This window comes from Scyliorhinus torazame, chromosome 13, assembly GCF_047496885.1.
Source record: "Scyliorhinus torazame isolate Kashiwa2021f chromosome 13, sScyTor2.1, whole genome shotgun sequence".
Classification (NCBI taxonomy): domain Eukaryota; kingdom Metazoa; phylum Chordata; class Chondrichthyes; order Carcharhiniformes; family Scyliorhinidae; genus Scyliorhinus; species Scyliorhinus torazame.
Window position 1 is genome coordinate 168,279,111 of NC_092719.1, and position 20,492 is coordinate 168,299,602.

The following is a 20,492-nucleotide window of genomic DNA, read 5'->3' on the forward strand; positions in this document are numbered from 1 at the left end:
CTCTCAGAAGATTGTGAGTCTTTGAAACTCTCTGCCTTAAAAGGCAGTGGAGTCTTTAAATATGTTTATTGCAGAGGTATATAGACTTTTAATAAGCAAGAAGTGAAAGGTGGGAATGTGAAGTTGAAATTACAATCAGATCTGCCATGATGTTAATGAATGGTGGAATTGGTTCAAAGAGCCAAATGACCTCCTTCTGCCCCTAGCTCAGGGTTTCCCAAACTTTTTGTGTCATGGACTACCTAGTGACCTCCCAAGAGCATTGGGGAACTCCAAGCATTCTCACAATGTCGTTGACTCTTTTTTACTGTGAAATAGGTGCGAACACAGAAATCAAATTTAAACACGTCCTTTCCAGCTATATTTATGTCTATATCACCAATAAAACATTATTATTAAGAATTGAAAGGTTACCTTCACTGTGAGGTGGGGCTGGTTTAGCTCAGGTGGCGAGACGACAGCTGGTTCGTGATTCAGAGCAAGGCCAGCAACGCAGGTTCAATTCCACTACCGGCTGAGGTTATTCATGAAGGCTCCACCTTCTCAACTTTGCCCCTCGCCTGAGGTGTGGTGATCCTCGGGTTAAATCACCACCAGTCTGCTCTCCCCCTCAAAGGGAAAAGCATCCCATGGTCATCTGGGACTATGGTGACTTTACCTTTTACTGTGAGGAGTGATGCTGCCTCCTTTATGCACACAACCCCTTGGTGTCAGGGCTGATGTTGGAGAGCTGGATTCTTATTTCAGTTGGCTCTTGTTTGCTTTGTAGCTCCGTATGGGGAGAAACCATTTTCATATAAATATGTTGAGGCGAAAGGAAGGAGCTTACAAACTGCTCTCTTTGCCATATTAGAATACTCGTGCATTTAACTGCTCCAAAATTTCATCAGCGGTAGTGCAGTGAAGCATTGCTTAAGTGTGGAGTCAGAAGTCATGTCAATCAGAGTCTCTTAATCGTGCAATGATAAGTCAAATGGCCTGGCTGTCAGTGCAAATGGGTTGCGAACCCACATATTGTGCTCATCTAAGGGAGGTAAGTATTCCAACAAAGAAGAGTGCAGGCCACACAGATGCTGTATTATGTCACTGCAAATATTGCCATCATGGGTGGAATTAATTTCAGTGAGAAAGTCATCCAATGTGGGAAAGCAGTCTAAGGTCTTATTTTCTATGCATGAAGTTCAGAAGCACAATTTCCTGTCGGCGATGAAATCTTGTCTCTTGCAGTGAAGACGGTAATACCCTTGCCTTGGAGTGACAGGTTCACTTAATTTCGCCTTGTAAAAATATCTGCAGGATATGCAAGTCTCAAAGGTATGAAGTACTGGTCAGCAACTCTGAAAAATCGGTGCTCCTGATCCACACAAAACGCCGAGACTTCATGACGAAGCTCGAAGGGTCTCATGGACACTTGGCCTCAAGACAGCCACCTCAGCTCTGTATGTAGGAGCAGCGCTCTGTGCTCACTGCCCATATTGTCACACAGAATTTTAAACAGTCTCGATTTCAGTGGATGAGCTTTAATGTTGATATTTGAATAGCTCCATCTAGTTCATTTTTAGAGGTGCAGGCACCTTCTTCACAATGAGTGCGTATCTGTGGAGGACACAGAAACTGCTTGTGAATCGTGGTGCGACAGTTTTGATCTGCACTCCCAACACTTGCTGCCTTCCTGACCATTGCCCTGGCACCATCAGTGCACACACTAGCACACCCTTCCCAATTAATTTCATGTCATTACATGAAGTTGTTGATGCAGTTGAATATTTGTTCACCAGCTCAATGGTGAATTAAGTTTTCTCTTGAAGAAACTTATGTCCTTATTCTTATATTTAGCATGATTTGTTTCCACATGTCTTCGTAGTTTAGCTGGTACCAACAAACAGTTGGATAATATTTTGTGACACAACACTGGGCTTAAGGTGTATCCTGGTCTCCACCTCATTTGAATCCCATGGGACATATACTCTCATCGAACCCACGCCTGTTAATTCCTGCATCGCTTCAGTTGATGTGGACAGTGAGTGGCACACCTCTGATTGTTCGCCAGTGATTTCCTGAAGCGATCCATCCTCTTCACTTGCTTTCTGCTTTGAGCCACCTTCCATTAGCCACTGATTCATTGCTGAGTAACACCCTAGATTAGCAAGCGAGTGATGAGACACTATCAGACACCGTGAAGCAGAGCCTGTGACCTCTGGAATTAGGAAGAGGCACACAGTCACAAATACATTTGCCAGCTGCAGAGCCCCTCACATTAACCGCTCTCACAAAAGTCCCCCTCCCACAGCCCCCTCACATTAACCGTCCTAGCCAAGCCCCTTAACAGTAACCCTCTACTCCAGCGCACAATAGAAAATCCCCTCCAGGAAATCCCCAAGGATATGGTTTACCTTGCTGACATGCTGGTCTCCGGCACTACACTGGAATAACCAATGGCCAGCATAGAGGAAGTATTAAAGAGGCTTTGGCATGCGGGGGTCTGCCTGGAACTTGATAAATGTACCGATGAAGCTGCCTTATTTAAGGCAGCCCATGGGGCCCTCCAGGCTGGCAGTGCCCAGTCCCAGGTTGGCACTGTCAGGGATTGGTCCTGGGTTGGCATTACCAGGTACAGCGGGGTGAGGGGGTGTTCCCGGGGGCCTCCCCAAGATTGGGGTGGGGGGGGTAGAAAACAGGGCTTTAGCTCACCAGCAGGAATTCCCTCTAAATGTAGCCTCGGCAGATTGAATCTCCCGAGGCCAAAAAAACCCCAGCAAAGTGCCGTTGAAAAGCGGCCAAGAAACACCATGCTGAACGCACCATTCAGCGGACTTTAACTCAAATCTGCTGAATTGCGACCTACATTGGAATCCTTTGACATAACAATTTAAGTAATTAAATGAACTGAACATTTGCTATGTGGCTGCCTATGGACATGACTCCAGTGGGAATGGGGCAGTTAGTTCTTCACAATTTTCAGGGCTGTTCCATCCCATTTCTACACAGTGGACTGCCTCAAAACCTAACATTTATTATTTACAGAACTTGAGTATTGCTGATAAAAGAGACATGTGTGATGAATATAAGAATTTGTCACACTTTATTCTTTTTATTTTTGCAGTAATATTATTAAAATCTAGGTTAGAATGCATACAGACAATACATCTGCTGGAGCAGTGATTAAAAGTAATGTAAACAGTGATTTTGCAGGGCAAGTGTTTTGGTAATAGATATTAAAAGCCATTTTATCGGCACGGTGGCACAGTGGTTAGCATTGCTCCCTCGGGGCGCTGAGGTCCCAGGTTTGATCCCAGGCCTAGGTCACTGTCCGTGTGGAGTTTGCACATTCTTCCCGTGTTTGTGTGGATTTCACCCCCACAACCCAAAAGATGTGCAGGGTAGGTGGATTGGCCATGCTAAATTGCCCCTTAATTGGAAAAAATGAACTGGGTACTCTAAATTTTTTTTTTAAAGCCATTTTATCTGTTTACTGACAGAGAGCTAATGTAATATTGTAACAGTTTAAGACTGGCTAAATAAATCGAGGCACACCTTGTAACAAAAGAGAAAAGAACATTATGTTTTGAGTGTAGCTGGTGTAGCTTATGGGAGGGCCAGGTTTGTTTAGAAAAATGAGCTTTTTCCAGGGCTCGAAGCTGAGCCGAAGGTTTTCAGCTTGGCCCTAAAAAGGAGTCTGCACCAAGATAAGCAAGTAAAACCTGGTTAACCTTGCACATAAAGGAGTATTTGAAATAAATGGGTTTGCTGAATTAGAATGTAGAGGCAGGTTTCAGGAAGCAAGTTAAGATGTTGTAACTGTTAACTATAAAACTATTTCTTTGTTGCTAATATGCTTAATTCTGTGTTTAAATTAATGTTTGTTTTAATATAAAAGCAGTCTACTGGTCAGTGTCATCGCTCCTGTGGTGCTCACAACTTTGCCAAATGCAAATAGCCGGGTTCTAATGCAAGATCGTAACCAAAATTGGGGTTCTCGTCCGGACCCACAACACATACTGGTGTTGCTTTTCGCCTTGTACGCATCATCAAATGCAAGAATGCAAAATTTCAAAAGTACCACAATTTACACTGAATGAGAAAAGGGATGCTGTTCTTTTTTAATTGTTTCATGGTAGGCATAGTGGTTAGCACTGCTGCCTCACAGCATCAGGGACACGGGTTCAATTCCAGACTTGGGTCACTGTCTGTGTCGAGTTTGTACCTTCTCCCCGTGTCTGCGTGAGTTTCCTGCGGGTGCTCGGGTTTCCTCCCACAGTCCAAAGATGTACGGGTTAAGTGGATTGGCCATGATAAAATTGCCCATAGTGTCCAGGGATTTGCGGGTTAGGTTATGGGGTTAGGGCTGGGTGGATGGGTGAGTGGACATGGGTAGTGTGCTCTTTCGAATGGTTGGTGCAGACTCGATAGGCTGAATGGCCTCCTTTTGCACTGTAGGTATTCTATGACTCTCATTCTATAGGTGTTGGCATTGCTGGCTGAGCGTGCATTTGTTCTCCAACCCTAATTTCCCTGTCATCTCAAAGGACATTTAAGAATCAACTATACATTGCTATGGGTTTGGAGTCATATGTAGGCCAGACTGTGTAAGGACGACAACTTTCCTTGCCTAAAGGACATTAGTGAACCAGATGATTTACAACATCAGTGATAGTTTTGTGGTCACTGTTACTGAGACTGGTTTTAGATTCCATATTTGCGAATGGAATTTAAATTCCACTAGTTGCCACGGTGGGGTTTGAACCCACGTCCCCAGGGAATTAACCTGGGTTGTTGAATTATCAGTCCAGTGTTATTACCACTGTGCCACCATCTCCCCCTTAAATCGCGTTATAATACCCTGGGCTAGTGTGTGGTCAGTTCCAGCCCCACTTGACCCGGAGTCACAACACAAGTGACAACCAATAATTCTTAGAAAAATACACAAAGTTTTTGGCTCTCGGCTGCCCAATAATTACAGTCACCAGATTTCGAGCTGTAAGCACAATTATTGTTTATTTGCAACCAGAACCAGAATGAAATATGCAGCAAATACAACTGGTCATTAGTGTAACACTCAGCACATTTGGAATGGTACATTAAATGCTATCCAATCGCTGAATTGCGTCTAACATGAGACATTATGTTCTTAGTTTTGCAAGACCTTGACCAATCAGAGCCAGCTTTCCAACCAATCAGCACTTTTTTCATGCTGTATAAATTATTCGTTTGAAATTTGGGATTTTTGCATCCATCCTGATGAGTGCGAGATGAAAAGCTTTGACAGTATGTCTCTTTCTTCAGTAATCTTAACATTTAGTGTAATTGCAAAACCTCATGGATAGATGTTTAGTACAAAATGTAACCCAAATGAAGAAGGTTGTGATGACTCACGATATCACTCTTAAATTATTAGGTATTCCTCTCTTGCATAATTGATTTTGTATTTTATAATTATCAATTGAATATCCTTTATTTGTGCTATTAAAATCACTTGTTATCTCTTGCCTGTCTTTCTTTTGGCTCCTATGCATTCAATAATAGAGTAATAATTTATCATTGGTTACTTAGCAAATATATTCTAGCTCATGGAACTCAGAATTAGTTAACACTTACCACTCCCACTCTTGGCTCAGTTGATATGAAATGCATTACCTTGTCTTTCTTATTTGTTTTTATGGCGAAGGCAGCTATGATGCCTGTGGACAGACTGTGAGTCTCTCAAGTCCCAGGGAACTATTAAGAATGTCAAGTTGCAAATGTATATACTTAGAACTGCCCATTTTATTCCAGAATAAGATAGAGTTACAGTCTAAAAGACTAGGTAATCGGTAATTGGGCTGGTTTAGCACAGTGGGCTAAATAGCTGGCTTGCAATGCAGAACAATGCCAGCAGTGCGGGTTCATTTCCCGTACCGGCCTCCCCGAACAGTCGCCGGAATGTGGTGACTAGGGGCTTTTCACAGTAACTTCATTGAAGCCTACTTGTGACAATAAGTGATTATTATTATTATTATTATTAATTTGACCTGGATATAAGGCCTATGTGATTCACACTGCCATGGGCAAGGGCAGTGAGGTAGCCGTTTTAAAGATCAGGTTACAGGCTTTCCTAAAATAACACTTAATATTGTGGACAAGTGGGCTAATCTTCCGGGGTCTAGGAGAGATAGAGCAGCTGGAGGCCGAAAATGGGTCGCCACGCAGAAATGCAGTAGAAACTCATGCTCGGATTGAAAAGATCAAATTTATTAGGGTCTAAAGCTGGAACAATCGCTTAGTTGCACTGGAAGGAAGATCGTTATACTCTTAACATGACGGACAGTTATACTCTTAGCATGACGGACAGTTCTGGGGTTAAAAGATACCAGGCTGAGAAAGAGAAAAAAACAGATGTAAACTCTCAGGAAGTAAGAATCTCTTTGGACTGATTTCAGGAGAACTGAATGGCTACTTAAAGGACAGTATACCTGTGAAACATATTTCTTTGTGCTAAAAATAAGAATGGGTGAGGGGGGCTTGGTAGCGCAGTAGTTAGCATTGCTGCCTCATGGTGGCAAGGACCCATGTTCGATCCCGGCCCCGGGTCACTGTCCATGTGGAGTTCTCCCTATGTCTGCATGGGTCTCAACCCCACAAGCCAAAGATGTGCAGGGTAGGTGACCGTGCAGGTTAGGTGAATTGGTCATGCTAAATTGCCCCTTAATTGGAAAAATGAATTGGGTACTCTAAATTTATTTTTTTTAAATAAGAATGGGGTATTCCATTCTATTATTTAAAGTATAAGTTTCCCATAAAGATACTGTTTCGCTTTTCATGCTTTTAGTCTTTTGTTACAGTAAAGGTCTTAAACCATGAAATTTTGTCATGTCGTCCTTCGAGTTATTAACTGGAAGTTCAATTTTTTTTAAGTGATTAGTTTCTATGGAAGTGGTGAAATATATATATGTTCTAAAACAACTTGGTTACATTTTTCAGATGAATGGCAGTTTCCTGACCATTTCGAGAACAGTTTACGATGCATGTCTTCTCAACATTCCACACCCAACCTGGAACATTCCAGAAACAATTCACGTTTGAAACTAAATGAGAGCAAGGCAGAAAATGAAAGCAGTTCAGCATCTTTAAGTGAAGATGATGAAAAAGATGATGAATTAAAATTGAAGGACATTTTTACATATTCATCACAACCGAGGTCAGCACCTCATGGAAAGGTACAGAGCACTTCATGGACAGTGGATATGAAGGATCATGGAGAACAGGAAAGTGCAGATAAACGAGGGGCTCAACTGGAGGATGATTTCCATGAAAATTATAGCAGCGAGGAGGTAAGCTCTGAACAAGTAAACTCTACCATTTTGTTGCAGCTACAAATATATAATAATGGATGGGGGTTATGTATATGATGATAAATGCCCAAGTGTATACAAAAACACCTTCCCCACCACAGACATCAAACTAACTGGCCAAAGGTTTCTTGTTTTCTTACTCCCTCCCTTCATGAATAGAGGGGCTATATTTGCTACTTTCCAATCTAATGGAACTTTTCCAGAATCCAGGGAATTTAGAAAATTAACACCAACACATCTACTACTGTGAGCATAGAAAGGTGAAGAAAACAAATTGAAATGTAAATAACTGGGACTGTAATGTGAGGATGAAATACATTTTTGTCCTTCCTCAAATACATTTTATAACTTGATTGGTCAGTATAATTGTCTGTTGCTTGAAACTCCCAAAATGATTTTGCGGTTGAATAAGCAATGCTAAAATGTGCATATAGACAGTGAATCTCTACTTTTGTATCAGCTGCTGTTGAGTTTAAATGTCGCTACCGGTGGATGAGGCAGGGGTTCCCCCATCCCCCCTGCTATTTGCGTTGGCAATTGAACCTTTGGCGATGGCTTTGAGGGAGTCCAGGAACTGGAGGGGGCTGGTGCGGGGGGGGGGGGGGGACACCGAGTATCACTGTATGCAGACGACCTGTTACTGTATGTGGCGGACCCGGTGGGGGGGATGCCAAAGGTGATGCGGATCCTCAGGGAGTTTGGAGACTTTTCCGGGTATAAGCACAACATGGAGAAGAGTGAGCTGTGAGCTATTCGTGATACACCCAGGGGACCAGGGAAGGGGAATAGACGAGCTTCCACTGAAGAGGGTGGAAAGGAGTTTTCGGTACCTAAGAATCCAGGTGGCCAGGAGCTGGGGGGCCCTACACAAAGTCAACTTGACGAGGCTGGTGGAGCAGATGGAGGAGGAGTTTAAAAGGTGGGATATGCTGCCACCCTCCCTGGCGGGTAGGGTACAGTCGGTGAAGATGACGGTGCTCCCGAGGTTCCTTTTTATATTCCAGTGCCTCCCCATCCTGATCCCGAAGGCCTTTTTTAAGTGGGTCAGCAGGAGCATCATAGGGTTTGTATGGGCGAAAAAGACCCCGAGGGTCAGAAGGGTGTTTCTGGAACGGAGCAGGGACAGAGGAGGGATGGCGTTGCCTAATCTGTGTGGGTACTACTGGGCTGCCAATGTGGCGATGATACGTAAGTGGGTAATGGAGGGGGAGGGGGCGGCCTGTGTGCACACGAGCCTGAGAGCGCTGGTGACGGCATCGCTGCCGCTTCCGCCGACAAGGTACACCACGAGTCCAGTGGTGGCGGCGACCCTCAAAATTTGGGGGCAGTGGAGACGCCACAGGGGGTGGCAGAGGCTTCGGTGTGGTCCCCGATCCGAGAGAACGGTTTGTCCCGGGGAGAATGGATGGGGGGTTCCTGAGCTGGCACAGGGCAGGTATTAGAAGGATGGGGGACCTGTTTATAGATGGGACATTTGCGAGCCTTGGGGCGTTGGAGGAAAAATTTGGGCTCCCCCCTGGAAATGCCTTCAGGTACATGCAGGTAAGGGTGTTTGTAAGACGGCAGGTGAGGGAATCTCTGCTGCTGCCAGCACGTAGGATCCAGGATAGGGTGCTCTCGGGGGTGTGGGTGAAGGCAAGGTCTCGGCGATCTACCAGGAGATGCAGGAGGAGGAAGAGGCCTCGGTGGAGGAGCTGAAAGGTAAATGGGAGGAGGAGCTGGGGGAGGAGATAGACGAGGGTACGTGGGCGGACGCCCTGGGTAGGGTAAATTCTTCCTCCTCTTGCGCCAGGCTTAGCCTGATACAATTTAAGGTTCTGCACAGGGCGCACCTGAAGGGGGCAAGGCTGAGTCATTTTTTTGGAGTGGAGGACAGGTGTGTGAGGTGTTCGGGGAGCCCAGCAAATCATGCCCACATGTTCTGGGCGTGCCCAGCGCTGGATGGGTTCTGGAGGGACGTTGTGAGGACGGTGTCTAAGGTGGTAAACACACGGGTTAAGCCGTGTTGGGGGCTCGCACTATTTGGGGTATCGGACGAGCCGGGAGTGCAGGAGGCGAAAGAGGCGGTATTCTGGCCTTTGCGTCCCTGGTAGCCCGGAGGAGGATTCTGCTACAGTGGAAAGTTGCGAGACCCCCGAGCGTGGAAGCCTGGATAATCGACATGGCAGGGTTCATTAAATTGGAGAGGGTAAAATTTGCCTTAAGAGGACCTGTGCAAGGGTTCTTCAGGCGGTGGCAACCATTCCTAGACTTTCTAGCGGAGCGTTAGGAGGTGGTCAGCAGCAGCAGCAACCCGGGGCGGGGGGGGTGGGTGGTACTTTGTGTTTACTGCTGTGTTTATTATCGTTTAATGGGGGGCTTGTATATTGGGGGAATACGTGACATAGCTATTAGATGTTTATTTATGTGTTCTTTGTTTTTTCTTACTTCTGTTTGTTGAAAATATGTAAAAGATTTGAATAAATTTTTTTTTTTTTTTTAAAGAGTTTAAATGTCGCAAAGTTCTGGAGAGAGGGTCAGTGGGTAAAAAGATAGATGAAGTGGGTATAGTGGTAGATGGGTAAGGTGGATAGGGTGGGTTGAGGTGTGTAGAGTGGCAGGTGGGTTGGGTGGCAGGTGGGTAGGGTGGTAGGTGAGTGAAGTAGGTAGGGTGGGGTGGAGGTGAGTAGGGTGGCCTATGGGTAGAATCGCAGGTGGGTGAGTGATAGGTATTTTGAGGGTAATCCAGTCAGGTTGGGAGGGAGTCGGGTGGTAGGGACTAGTCAAGTTGAGTCGTGGCTAGTTGAGACTGGTCAGAAAGTAGTGGGGTGTCAAAGTGTAATTTGGGGTCAAGAGGGTAGTTGGGGAGTCAGAGGGGTAGTTGTGGGAGGGTCAGTATGAGTGATTGGGGGCAGTCAACTATATAGTTACCCAGGCGTTAGACAAGTATTTTTCTGTCTAACATTTCCTGTGTAACTGTCCAGGTGAGTAACTCGGAACTGCAGAATTCTCTGATTGCTCCTCAGAGTTGCCCATTTCCTGGAGAGTGCCAGAGGGTCGGGAAATTGACCATTAAAAGTTCAAATTTCCAGCCAATTCCTGCCACGTCCTTGCTTTGGAACTTCCATGGGGCCCCAAGTGCATTTCCAACTATCCGGAGACCAGAAGACCTGGACCAATATCTAATCGCCATATATTGTGAGATAGTTACACAAAAATATTGAAACCAGATTGATTTAATACATTGATTTTAAAAAGTACTTGGGTAAATGGCTTCCTATGTGCTGTTTAGAAATGGCATTTATGACATTAACTAATCATGGATACAAAGCAAATATTTTAAATTGGTGTTAAAAGGTTTCTTTTATTTTCAGGCTTTTCTTTACTCCAAAAAGATTACTTGATTCTATGAATCAAGAATATTAATTGGATAACAGTGAAACGGATAACATTGAAATATAAAACATATTCCACAGTCAGGGAGACCCAATAACTCAACCACTGAATGAAACAAGATCTTATTGGGGTTGGGAGGTGGGTGAGAGTTTCCAGATTCTGGGCAAGCAGCTTATATTCCATTGAAACACTGAACCATCACAGCTTTATTTGTATTTTCTTATTGTAGTGGTCACTAAAAAATTAAAAACCTCAGCAGCACGCTTACCTCTTCAATTCAGATGCAATTAAAGTAATCTGGGGCGGGATTCTCCGACCCCCCCGCCGGGTCGGAGAATCGGCGGGGCTGGCGTGAATCCCGCCCCTGCCGGTTGCTGAATTCTCCGGCACCAGATATTCAGCGGGGGCGGGAATCGCGCCGCGCCGGTCGGCGAGCCCCCCCCCCCGGCGATTCTCCGGCCCGCGATGGGCCGAAGTTCCGCTGCTAGAATGCCAGTCCCGCCGGCGAGAATCAAACCACCTCTCTTAACGGCGGGACCAGGCGGCGCGGACGGGCTCCTGGGTCCTGGGGGGAGCGCGGGGCAAACTGGCCCCGGGGGGTGCCCCCACGGTGGCCTGGCCCGCGATCGGGGCCCACCGATCCGCGGGCGGGCCTGTGCCGTGGGGGGTACTCTTTTCCCTCCGCCTCGGCCACAGCCTTCACCATGGCCAACGCCGAAGAGACACCCCCCCTGCGCATGCGCGGGGATGACATCAGCAGCCGCTAACGCTCCTGCGCATCCGCGGACTTCCGCCGGCCGGCGAAGTCCTTTCGGCCCCGGCTGGCGTGGCACCAAAGGCCTTTCCCGCCGGCTGGCGTCACGCCAACCATTCCAACGCGAGCCTAGCCCCTCAAGGTGACGACTTGGCCCCTAAAGGTGCGGAGAAATCCGCACCTTTGGGGTGGCCTGACGCCGGAGTGGTTCTCGCCACTCCATCCCGCTGGGACCCCCCGCCCCGCCGGGTAGGGGAGAATCCCGGCCCTGATCTTTAGATTTTCAGCAAATACATTATTCTTGGTTCAATACACATTTTCAACTAAGTAAGCTGCTGCAACATCAAGAGCTTCGGAAAATTCGAGACAAAAATGAAACCAAATAAAATATTTTATTTTAAATGATAGAAAACTTCCACAGAAAGACAAACATTTCAAAAATATGTAACAGAGGACAATATAAGGATGATTTAGCCAAAGTATTAAAGAAAATAGAGTCCAAGATACACAATAAGAACTAGGAATGAAGATTTAAAAAGTAATAAAATGGAACTTGAGTGAATTGAGACAAAATATCAGCATTAAGAACAGTGCAAATAAAGAAGTGCAGTATTTATGGGCACTTGTCTGAGTCATGAGGCTGTAATTTAATTGTGAGGTTCATACTCGTTCTCATGGTTTATGCATGCCAACTGAATCCTGAGATTAAATTGCAGCTTTTTATTCAGAATTCATCATCCATTATTTTTGTAATGTGTCTTATAGTCTCAATAGAATTGAAATAGTACTAATGAGGGTTGCTGTAGTGCACAAATGACATTGATTGAAGAGTGTGAGAGGCAGTTGTGGTATCACTATTGAATAACATTGTCATGTGATTCACGGGAAGTTATAATAAAGTTTCTTTTGCAGTTTTGTATTACATATAGATTTATGATGGACAGACTAAATTAATCCAGAGAGATGAGATGATATTGTAGAATCATTGAATGCCAATAGTGCAGAAGGAGGCCATTCGGCCCATCGAGTCTGCACCGGCCCTTGGAAAGAGCACCCTACTTAAGCCCACGCCTCCACCCTATCCCCATAACCCAACATTACCTTTTGAACAATAAGGGGAAATTTGGCATGGCCAATCCACCTAACCTGCACCTCTTTGGACTGTGGGACGAAACCGAAGCACCCGGCGGAAACCCATGCAGACACGGGGAGAAAGTGCAAATTCCACGCAGACAGTCACCCGAGGCCAGAATTGAACCCAGGTCCATGGACCTGTGATGCAGTAGTGCTAACCACTGTGCCACCGTGTAGGTTATAAAAATGCTTCTATGGTTTGTGAAGATTCTTTGTACACAGATTAAATTACAGTCTTATACGTCTGCTATGTATAATGTTTCTACTATTTTTAATGGTCTTCATGAAGTAGAGTAATGCGAATGCTATTTAATTCAGTGCAGAAATTGCACAGAGTAAAGGTTCTGATGCTTCAGTACTGTTCATACTTCAGAATAAAGCTGCTGCTTAGTTCAGAGGAAAGTATACTGTGTGTGTTATTTCCCAGTCAAGCAAACTGCTGAACTGATTAAAAGAAAATGGTCTGATAAATTAATGTTTTTTTATCATTCAGTTTGCCGTCAGTCAGTATCCAGGATGGAAAATGATGGTGATTAGCATTGTTTCCTAAGCTGGCAGTGTCTATAGATGTTCTGTCAAAAATTGGTTGTGGTATGTTCTGAAATGGGGTAGTTTGGATCAAGAAATGATCTGATGACCAAAGAAAGCTTTGCACTGTGAGTAGTAATTGATCCGAAGAAGTTCTGATAGGCTTCCACTGTCAGTGAAAGTGCAAAGAAGCTAATTGGCAATATACCAGTAGAGGTATAGCTGTCAAGCAATTAACAAATTAATTAAAATTTGAGTTAAAAGGTTTATTCTTAGTTCAGCTTGGTTTTAATAACATATTTAATTGGTAAAGTTACAGAGCCATTTTATTCAAATGTCATACTATTGCTGATGCTATTATTTATTAGTAATATTATCATCTAAAGATTAATGCAGATTAAAACCCCTCTTTAGTTTATAAGAACCATGTGAGACTAAACAAATACCGACTGTAATCCAGAAAATGACTTTAACCCTTGTAGTGCCAAACTTGACTTTCAGTTAAGAGTGATGTGTGATTAGTCTTGAAAATGTAGCCTAGAAATATTAAAAAAAACAGGATCATTTTGTACCTGATGCATAAGTCTCAAGGATCGACACTCTTCCAAGCATTAAGAATTCCGTTTGAAAGCAAAACAAGTGAGAAAACAAAATAACATTTATCTTGAAAGACACTTTCGTGGATTAACACAATTTGATGTTCCTGGGATGAGCTTGGTCATCCAACGGGACTATAATTTTTGGTACTTTTCAAGTGTTTCTATTTAGTTTCCTTGATCCTTGCTCTGGGCTCCATGCGATTATCTGTTTGACAGACTCGTATGAATTTTCACATTGTTTAAATACTTGTGCTCCCAGCCCATGGATAAAACTACAGGGTCCTTAACCTAGCCTACCTGTCATAGCTTGTTGCTATGCATCCTGAGTAAAATTAGATTGTCAAAATGTACAAATAATATCAAGTTCTGAGTACAGTTAACAATATGGACACCAAAATATGGGAAAATGTAAACCGTCTTGAATTGGCAAATGGAGTTTAATATAGTGGAGTATGAGGTAGTTTATTCTGGTTGGAGGAATAAGAAGGACACTTTCTTTGGGAAGTAAGAAATTAATTGTGATAGAGCTGGAAAGATATCCAGGAATCCAAATTTGTATAAAAATAATTACACACGTTGATGCAGCTATTAAAAGGTGCAAAATTAAGTCCTGGGATTTTTCCAGATGAATAATATATAAAACCAGTGAGGTAATGTTAAATATATATAGAACTTTGGTTAGATAATCAAAAGACACCCCCCACCCCCAACCCGGGTTATTCTCTCTTCCATCGGGCAGAAGATAGAAAAGTTTGAGAACACACTGTTACCAGACTCCTGAATGGCCCTTTTATGGACTGAACTGATCTTTCTACACTTCGTCTCTACAGTTGTAGCACTATATTCCGAATGCTGCACCCAGTGTCTTATGTTTATATATTTACATTGTGTATTAATAATATGTTCTATCTCGGAGTGATCTGCCTGGACTGTATGCAGAACAATATTTTTCACTGTACCTCGATACACGTGACACTAAAAAAATCAAATACAATCAAATCTTGGAATCCCTGCACAGTTTAGATTTCCATACCACAAAAGTGCTGTTGAAGGACTGGAGAAAGGGTAAAAAAGACTGAGGGTGAGATTTTTCTGGAAATCGGCAAAGGCCGATGGTGGGTGGGAGAAGCGACGTTGAAGCCGTCAACAGCACTGGCAGCTTTTGCTGCCCACAATGCATCGCTGAGTGGCGTCTGATTTGCCTGGCCCGGCAGCAGCTTAGTAACTAAAGGATCGGGGCGGCATTTTTAATGATCGCCCAAGTGCAAAGGAGTTCACCCTGGAACCCCCGGCACCTCCCAGTACTGCCCCCAGAACTGTCTGGGCAGCTTACATCAACATAAAACGCAATTTCGCTGATCTCACAATATTTTCTGCACCTGTTGGCGAACCCGCCCGATGAGATCTAGATTGGAAAATCCAGACCTCAGATGGATATTACCAGAACTGAGTGGATGCATTTATTAGGAAAGATGAGCAACTTGGTACTCTTTTCATTTGAAGCTGGAAGATGAAAAGACCTGGTTGAAATCTTGAATATTATAAAGGAATTCAAAAAGGTGAAATTGCAGAAACTGTGTACACTTGTGAGTGAGTCTATAATAAGGCGGCATAAGTAAAAGATAGTCATTAACAGGACAAATTAATAATTTAGGAGGGATTTCTTTACATTCTTAATCTTCAGTGTAAAACCTGCTGTCACATGGAGCGGTGAAGTAAATAGCATTAACACATTTCAGGAAGATGGAAGATGTAAATGTGGCAAAAATGGAATCCAGAATGGCCTCCTTCTGCACTGCATGGATTCTGTAATTCTATGAATACGGGAGCAGGTTGGGAAAAGGTGACCTATGCAACATCTCCCAGTCAGCAGCACAAAAGTGCATAAGGGAGGTCACAGATGAGCTATATGCATGGGCCCGCATGTACACCAACTTGGACTGGGACCAGGTGAGCGAGGACCATAGGCTTTGCCTGCATAGCAGGCATTTCCCATCGACTGGATCCACATACCTCTGCATTCTCCATGACTGCATGGGGCACTATTTTTGAACCGCAAGGGATACCACTCGCTCAATGACAAGCTCGTCTGTGACCACGTGATGCGCATCATGTAGATGTGTGCCTGTTTCCCGGGGAGCACCTTGATAGTTACATCGTTGGGCGCTCGCAGATCCAAGCTATTTTTGAGAGAGGGCAGTGGGTGGAGGGATGGCACCTCGGGGACAAAGGGTGCCCACCCAGGAAGTGGCTGATGATGCCCGTGCAGAGGCCCCAAGCACCTGCTGAGACTATAACAAGGCTCGTGCGTCAGTGCGCATGCTGGTGTAGCAGGAGATTGGACTGCTCAAGATGCAGTTCCGATGTCTGGACCGATCGATGGAACCCTCTAATGCAGCTCCCGGAGGGTGTCCCGTATCATAGTGGCCTGCTGCACCCTGCACAATCTGGTACTGCAGCGGGGCGGAAAGCGGCACCAGGTGGAGATGGAGGAACGCCACATCACCTCCGATGAGGAGGATGTCGAGGACCGCGGCGACAGGCAACCCGCAAGGAGGAAGAGGAAGGACGTCGGGTGATATCATAGATATCATAGAATTTACAGTGCAGAAGGAGGCCATTCGGCCCATCGAGTCTGCACCGGCTCTTGGAAAGAGCACCCTACCCAAGGTCAACGGGGTGATCTCGGGGCCCATAGAGGCAAAATAACACAACTGCTACTGGTTCCTCCAAAGTCAGGGGTCCCGTTATGTTTTGCCACCTCTTGACGAGGTGAGATGAGATTCTCACATTTTAAGCTGATGGCATCCTCATAACTAAAGAATGCTAGCACACATGGGAGGCCTGAGTGTTGGTGTGGGCGTGGGAGCCTTACTTGGATGGGGTTTGGGGTGGGAGTGTGGGGGCTCCTGCATCATCTGTGTGGGAGGTGAGAGAAACATTGCGCTGCCATTCTCATACTTCACAGGGAGGAAGCGCTAAGCTTTCACAGGGTTTCCTGGGCATGGCGGCATGACGCAACTTTATGAAAGATATGTGTGGATGGACAAGGTAATGTTTAATGCTAGCTCGTTAATGCTAGTTGCAATTGTGTCTTTTGTGCAATCGTACCCAGGTTCACCAGTGCCCAATAGGTACCTATTATTTGTTAATCCTCCTCACCCTCTCGCTACATCTGGGTGTATCCCCAGGATCCACAGCTGAGGTTGAGGTGGCCTGCTGACGTCCATGCTCTGTTGCCTAAGATGACCTTGGTGGATGTCTCCTGAAGGACCAGGACCTTGAGGGTCAGGGCCTACCTTTTGGCTGCACAGGTGTTAGATTGCTACCCTGCTCAGTGTGTGGAGCTGAAAGTGTTTCGCTCACAGGCAGGGGAGGTGTCAGATATGCTGGACTCCCCAAGGGTCTCCTGGGTAGAATCTGCACCCCTGCTGATCCTCTTCCCTTCATGTGCCTGGGGGCCTCCAGGCTCCTCCATGGGATGGAGGGTCAGCTGGAGTGAGATCCTGAAGCTCTGCCACCCTCTGGCACTGACTCCTATGGAATCCCACTAGTGCCTACACAATGCAGTTGAAGCCTTGCACCATGGTGCTAATGCCCTCAGCCATGGAGGTCATGAGCTGAACCATAGATCCCACTATGGAGTGCACGTCCTGCGTCAACGTCTCCACTGTAGATGCCACCCTCACAGTGTTGGCTTCATTGAGTCGGATTAACGACACTATCTTCTCGCACAGAAGGCAATGGGACTCTTCCAGTCAGCCTTGCAGTCCAGGAAGAGATGCTATCATCCCTTTCTGATGCCCTTGACTCTGCCTTTGTAGATCCAGCAGCTCTGGGATGACTGGGCCCAGCGACTCAGCAGAATCCTGGGCTTCGACATCCCTCTGAGTGCCGGATGCCTGGGACATTCCGGCCTGCTGTGAATCATCAACTGTGAGGAGCTCGCCAGTGAGTGACCCAGAAGCCTGCCTACTAGTTAATCCCATCGAGGTGTGAGTATCTGTGCTGGTGGAGGGTGAGGGGGATCCTGTCTTCGAGATGTCTGCCTCGCTGCTGCTCAGGTCCGTACTATCCAGGGGCCGCGAGGATCTTCTGGGCTGGTCTGCTGATTGACCTGTGTTAGAAGTGAGATGGCATTAGTGCAGGACAGAGGAATACTGGCAGGAGAAAGGTCCCTCATGTGTAGGAGTTGTGCCACATCAAGTTGACATGCATGAGAAGTGATTGACAACTGGCATTTGAGGGACACCAGAGTTACTTGGGGGACTATGGGGTGGCAGGGAGGTGGGAGCGAGATCACAGTGGAGGTGTGCAGGCTGTGCTGAGGGCTGCTGCGGGAGCTATCAGGAGGCAGACTTACCCTGGCTGCACGAAGAAGGTCATTCATCTTCTTTCACATGACAGCCCGTCCTCTTTTGGAGTGACAATCGCGGCCACAGCTGCGGTTGGTCACTCTACTGGATGAACGTCTCCCCGATTGTGGGCAGAGGGTTTCCTGCCTCTGCTCGACCCTATCAGGAAATTTACTGAGGGCTCCCTCTGTAAAACATTGTGCAATCTTTCTACCAGCCATCCCCACAGTTGGATTTGGAACAAGTCCTGGGATGTGTAGGGGAGGTGTTTAAAAGGAGCACCCTACTAATCACAGAAATTAAGTTCTCTGGGACGAGAGTATCAGAGGCAATTCATCACGAGTGCGGCGTGATTCACATAGAGAAAAAAGGTCAGCTATAGAGGCTGGGCTGTTTTCCCGGCGTCGATGCCAGCGGGATTCTCCCCGGTTTTCTCACCGGAACCAACACTTCTGAAAAAATATGGTAAGATTCTGCCCAGTATTTTACAGCAATTTTTTTAAACTGAAGAGAACTGTTTTAAATTATTTAAAATTATTTCAAATACAACTGATGAATCACTGACATTTAACTGCCCAAAGCCAAGTACTCTGAGAAACAGATGTGTTCTGATCTTTTATAGTGCAATGTCATTGGGATGTTACGAAGAGACCTGATTCAATAAGCTCGCCATGGGTTAGAACATAGAACATAGAACATTACAGCGCAGTACAGGCCCTTCGGCCCTCGATGTTGCGCCGACCTGTGAAACCACTCTAAAGCCCATCTACACTATTCCATTATTGTCCATATGTCTATCTAATGACCATTTGAATGAATGTCCTGAGTGTTGGCGAGTCCACTACTGTTGCAGGCAGGGCATTCCACGCCCTTACTACTCTCTGAGTAAAGAACCTACCTCTGACATTTGTCTTATATCTATCTCCCCTCAATTTAAAGGTATCTCCCTTCATGCTAGACACCACCATCCAAGGAAAAAGGCTCTCACTGTCCACCCTATCCAATCCTCTGATCATCTTGTATGCCTCAATTAAGTCACCTCTTAAACTTCGTCTCTCTAACGAAAACAGCCTCAAGTCCCTCAGCCTTTCCTCATAAGATCTTCCCTCCATACCAGGCAACATTCTGGTAAATCTCCTCTGCACCCTTTCCAATGCTTCCACATCCTGTTCCTATAATGCGGCGACCAGAATTGCACACAATACTCCAAATGCGGCCGCACCAGAGTGTTGTATAGCTGCAACATGACCTCATGGCTCCTAAACTCAATCCCTCTACCAATAAAAGCTAACACACCGTACGCCTTCTTAACAACCCTCTCAACCTGGGTGGCAACTTTCAGAGATCTATGTACATGGACACCGAGATCTCTCTGCTCATCCACACTGCCAAGAATCTTACCATTAGCCCAGTACTCAGTCTTCCTGTTATTCCTTCCAAAATGAATCACCTCACACTTTTCTGCATTAAACTCCATTTGCCACCTCTCAGCCCAGCGCTGCAGCTTATCTATGTCCCTCTGTAACTTGTAACTTCCTTCCGCACTGTCCACAACTCCACCGACTTTAGTGTCATCTGCAAATTTACTCACCCATCCATCTACGCGCTCCTCCAGGTCATTTATAAAAATGACAAACAGCAGTGGCCCCAAAACAGATCCTTGTGGTACACCACTAGTAACTGGATTCCAGTCTGAACATTTCCCATCAACCACCACCCTTTGTCTTCTTCCAGCTAGCCAATTTCTGATCCAAACTGCTAAATCACCCTGAATCCCATGCCTCCGTATTTTCTGCAGTATCCTACCATGGGGAACCTTATCAAACGCTTTACTGAAATCCATATACACCACATCAACTGCTTTACCCTCATCCACTTATTTGGTCACCTTCTCAAAGAACTCTATAAGGTTTGTGAGGCACGACCTACCCTTCACAAAACCGTGTTGACTATCTCTAATCAAATTATTCCTTTCCAGATGATTATACATCCTATCTCTTATAAACTTTTCCAAGATTTTTCCCACAACAGAAGTAAGGCTCACTGGTCTATAGTTACCGGGGTTATCTCTACTCCCCTTCTTGAACAAGGGGACAACATTTGCTATCCTCCAGTCTTCTGGCACTATTCCTGTAGACAAAGATGACTTAAAGATCAAGGCCAAAGGCTCAACAATCTCCTCCCTAGCTTCCCAGAGAATCCTAGGATAAATCCCATCCGGCCCAGGTGACTTATCTATTTTCACACTTTCCAGAATTGCTAACACCTCCTCCTTATGAACCTCAAGCCCTTCTAGTCTAGTAGCCTGAATCTCAGTATTCTCCTCGACAATATTGTCTTTTTCAGGTTACTTTCTGAAATATTTTGGTGTTAGCTCAAAATGGAAGATCAAGGACATAAAGGCGTAATTTGCTGTGCT

The 20,492-nt window shown here is 45.4% G+C and overlaps 1 protein-coding gene across 2 annotated transcripts in view; it reads left to right on the top strand.

Annotated features, from left to right (window-relative positions):
* cfap20dc (CFAP20 domain containing) overlaps window positions 1–20,492 on the top strand; it is a 692,307-nt gene that overhangs the window by 405,697 nt on the left and 266,118 nt on the right. For both annotated transcript variants that reach the window (XM_072472373.1, XM_072472374.1), the window contains one exon: window positions 6,958–7,307. In XM_072472373.1, coding sequence (XP_072328474.1) covers window positions 6,958–7,307 — 350 coding nt within the window. The remainder of the gene's footprint in view (window positions 1–6,957; window positions 7,308–20,492) is intronic.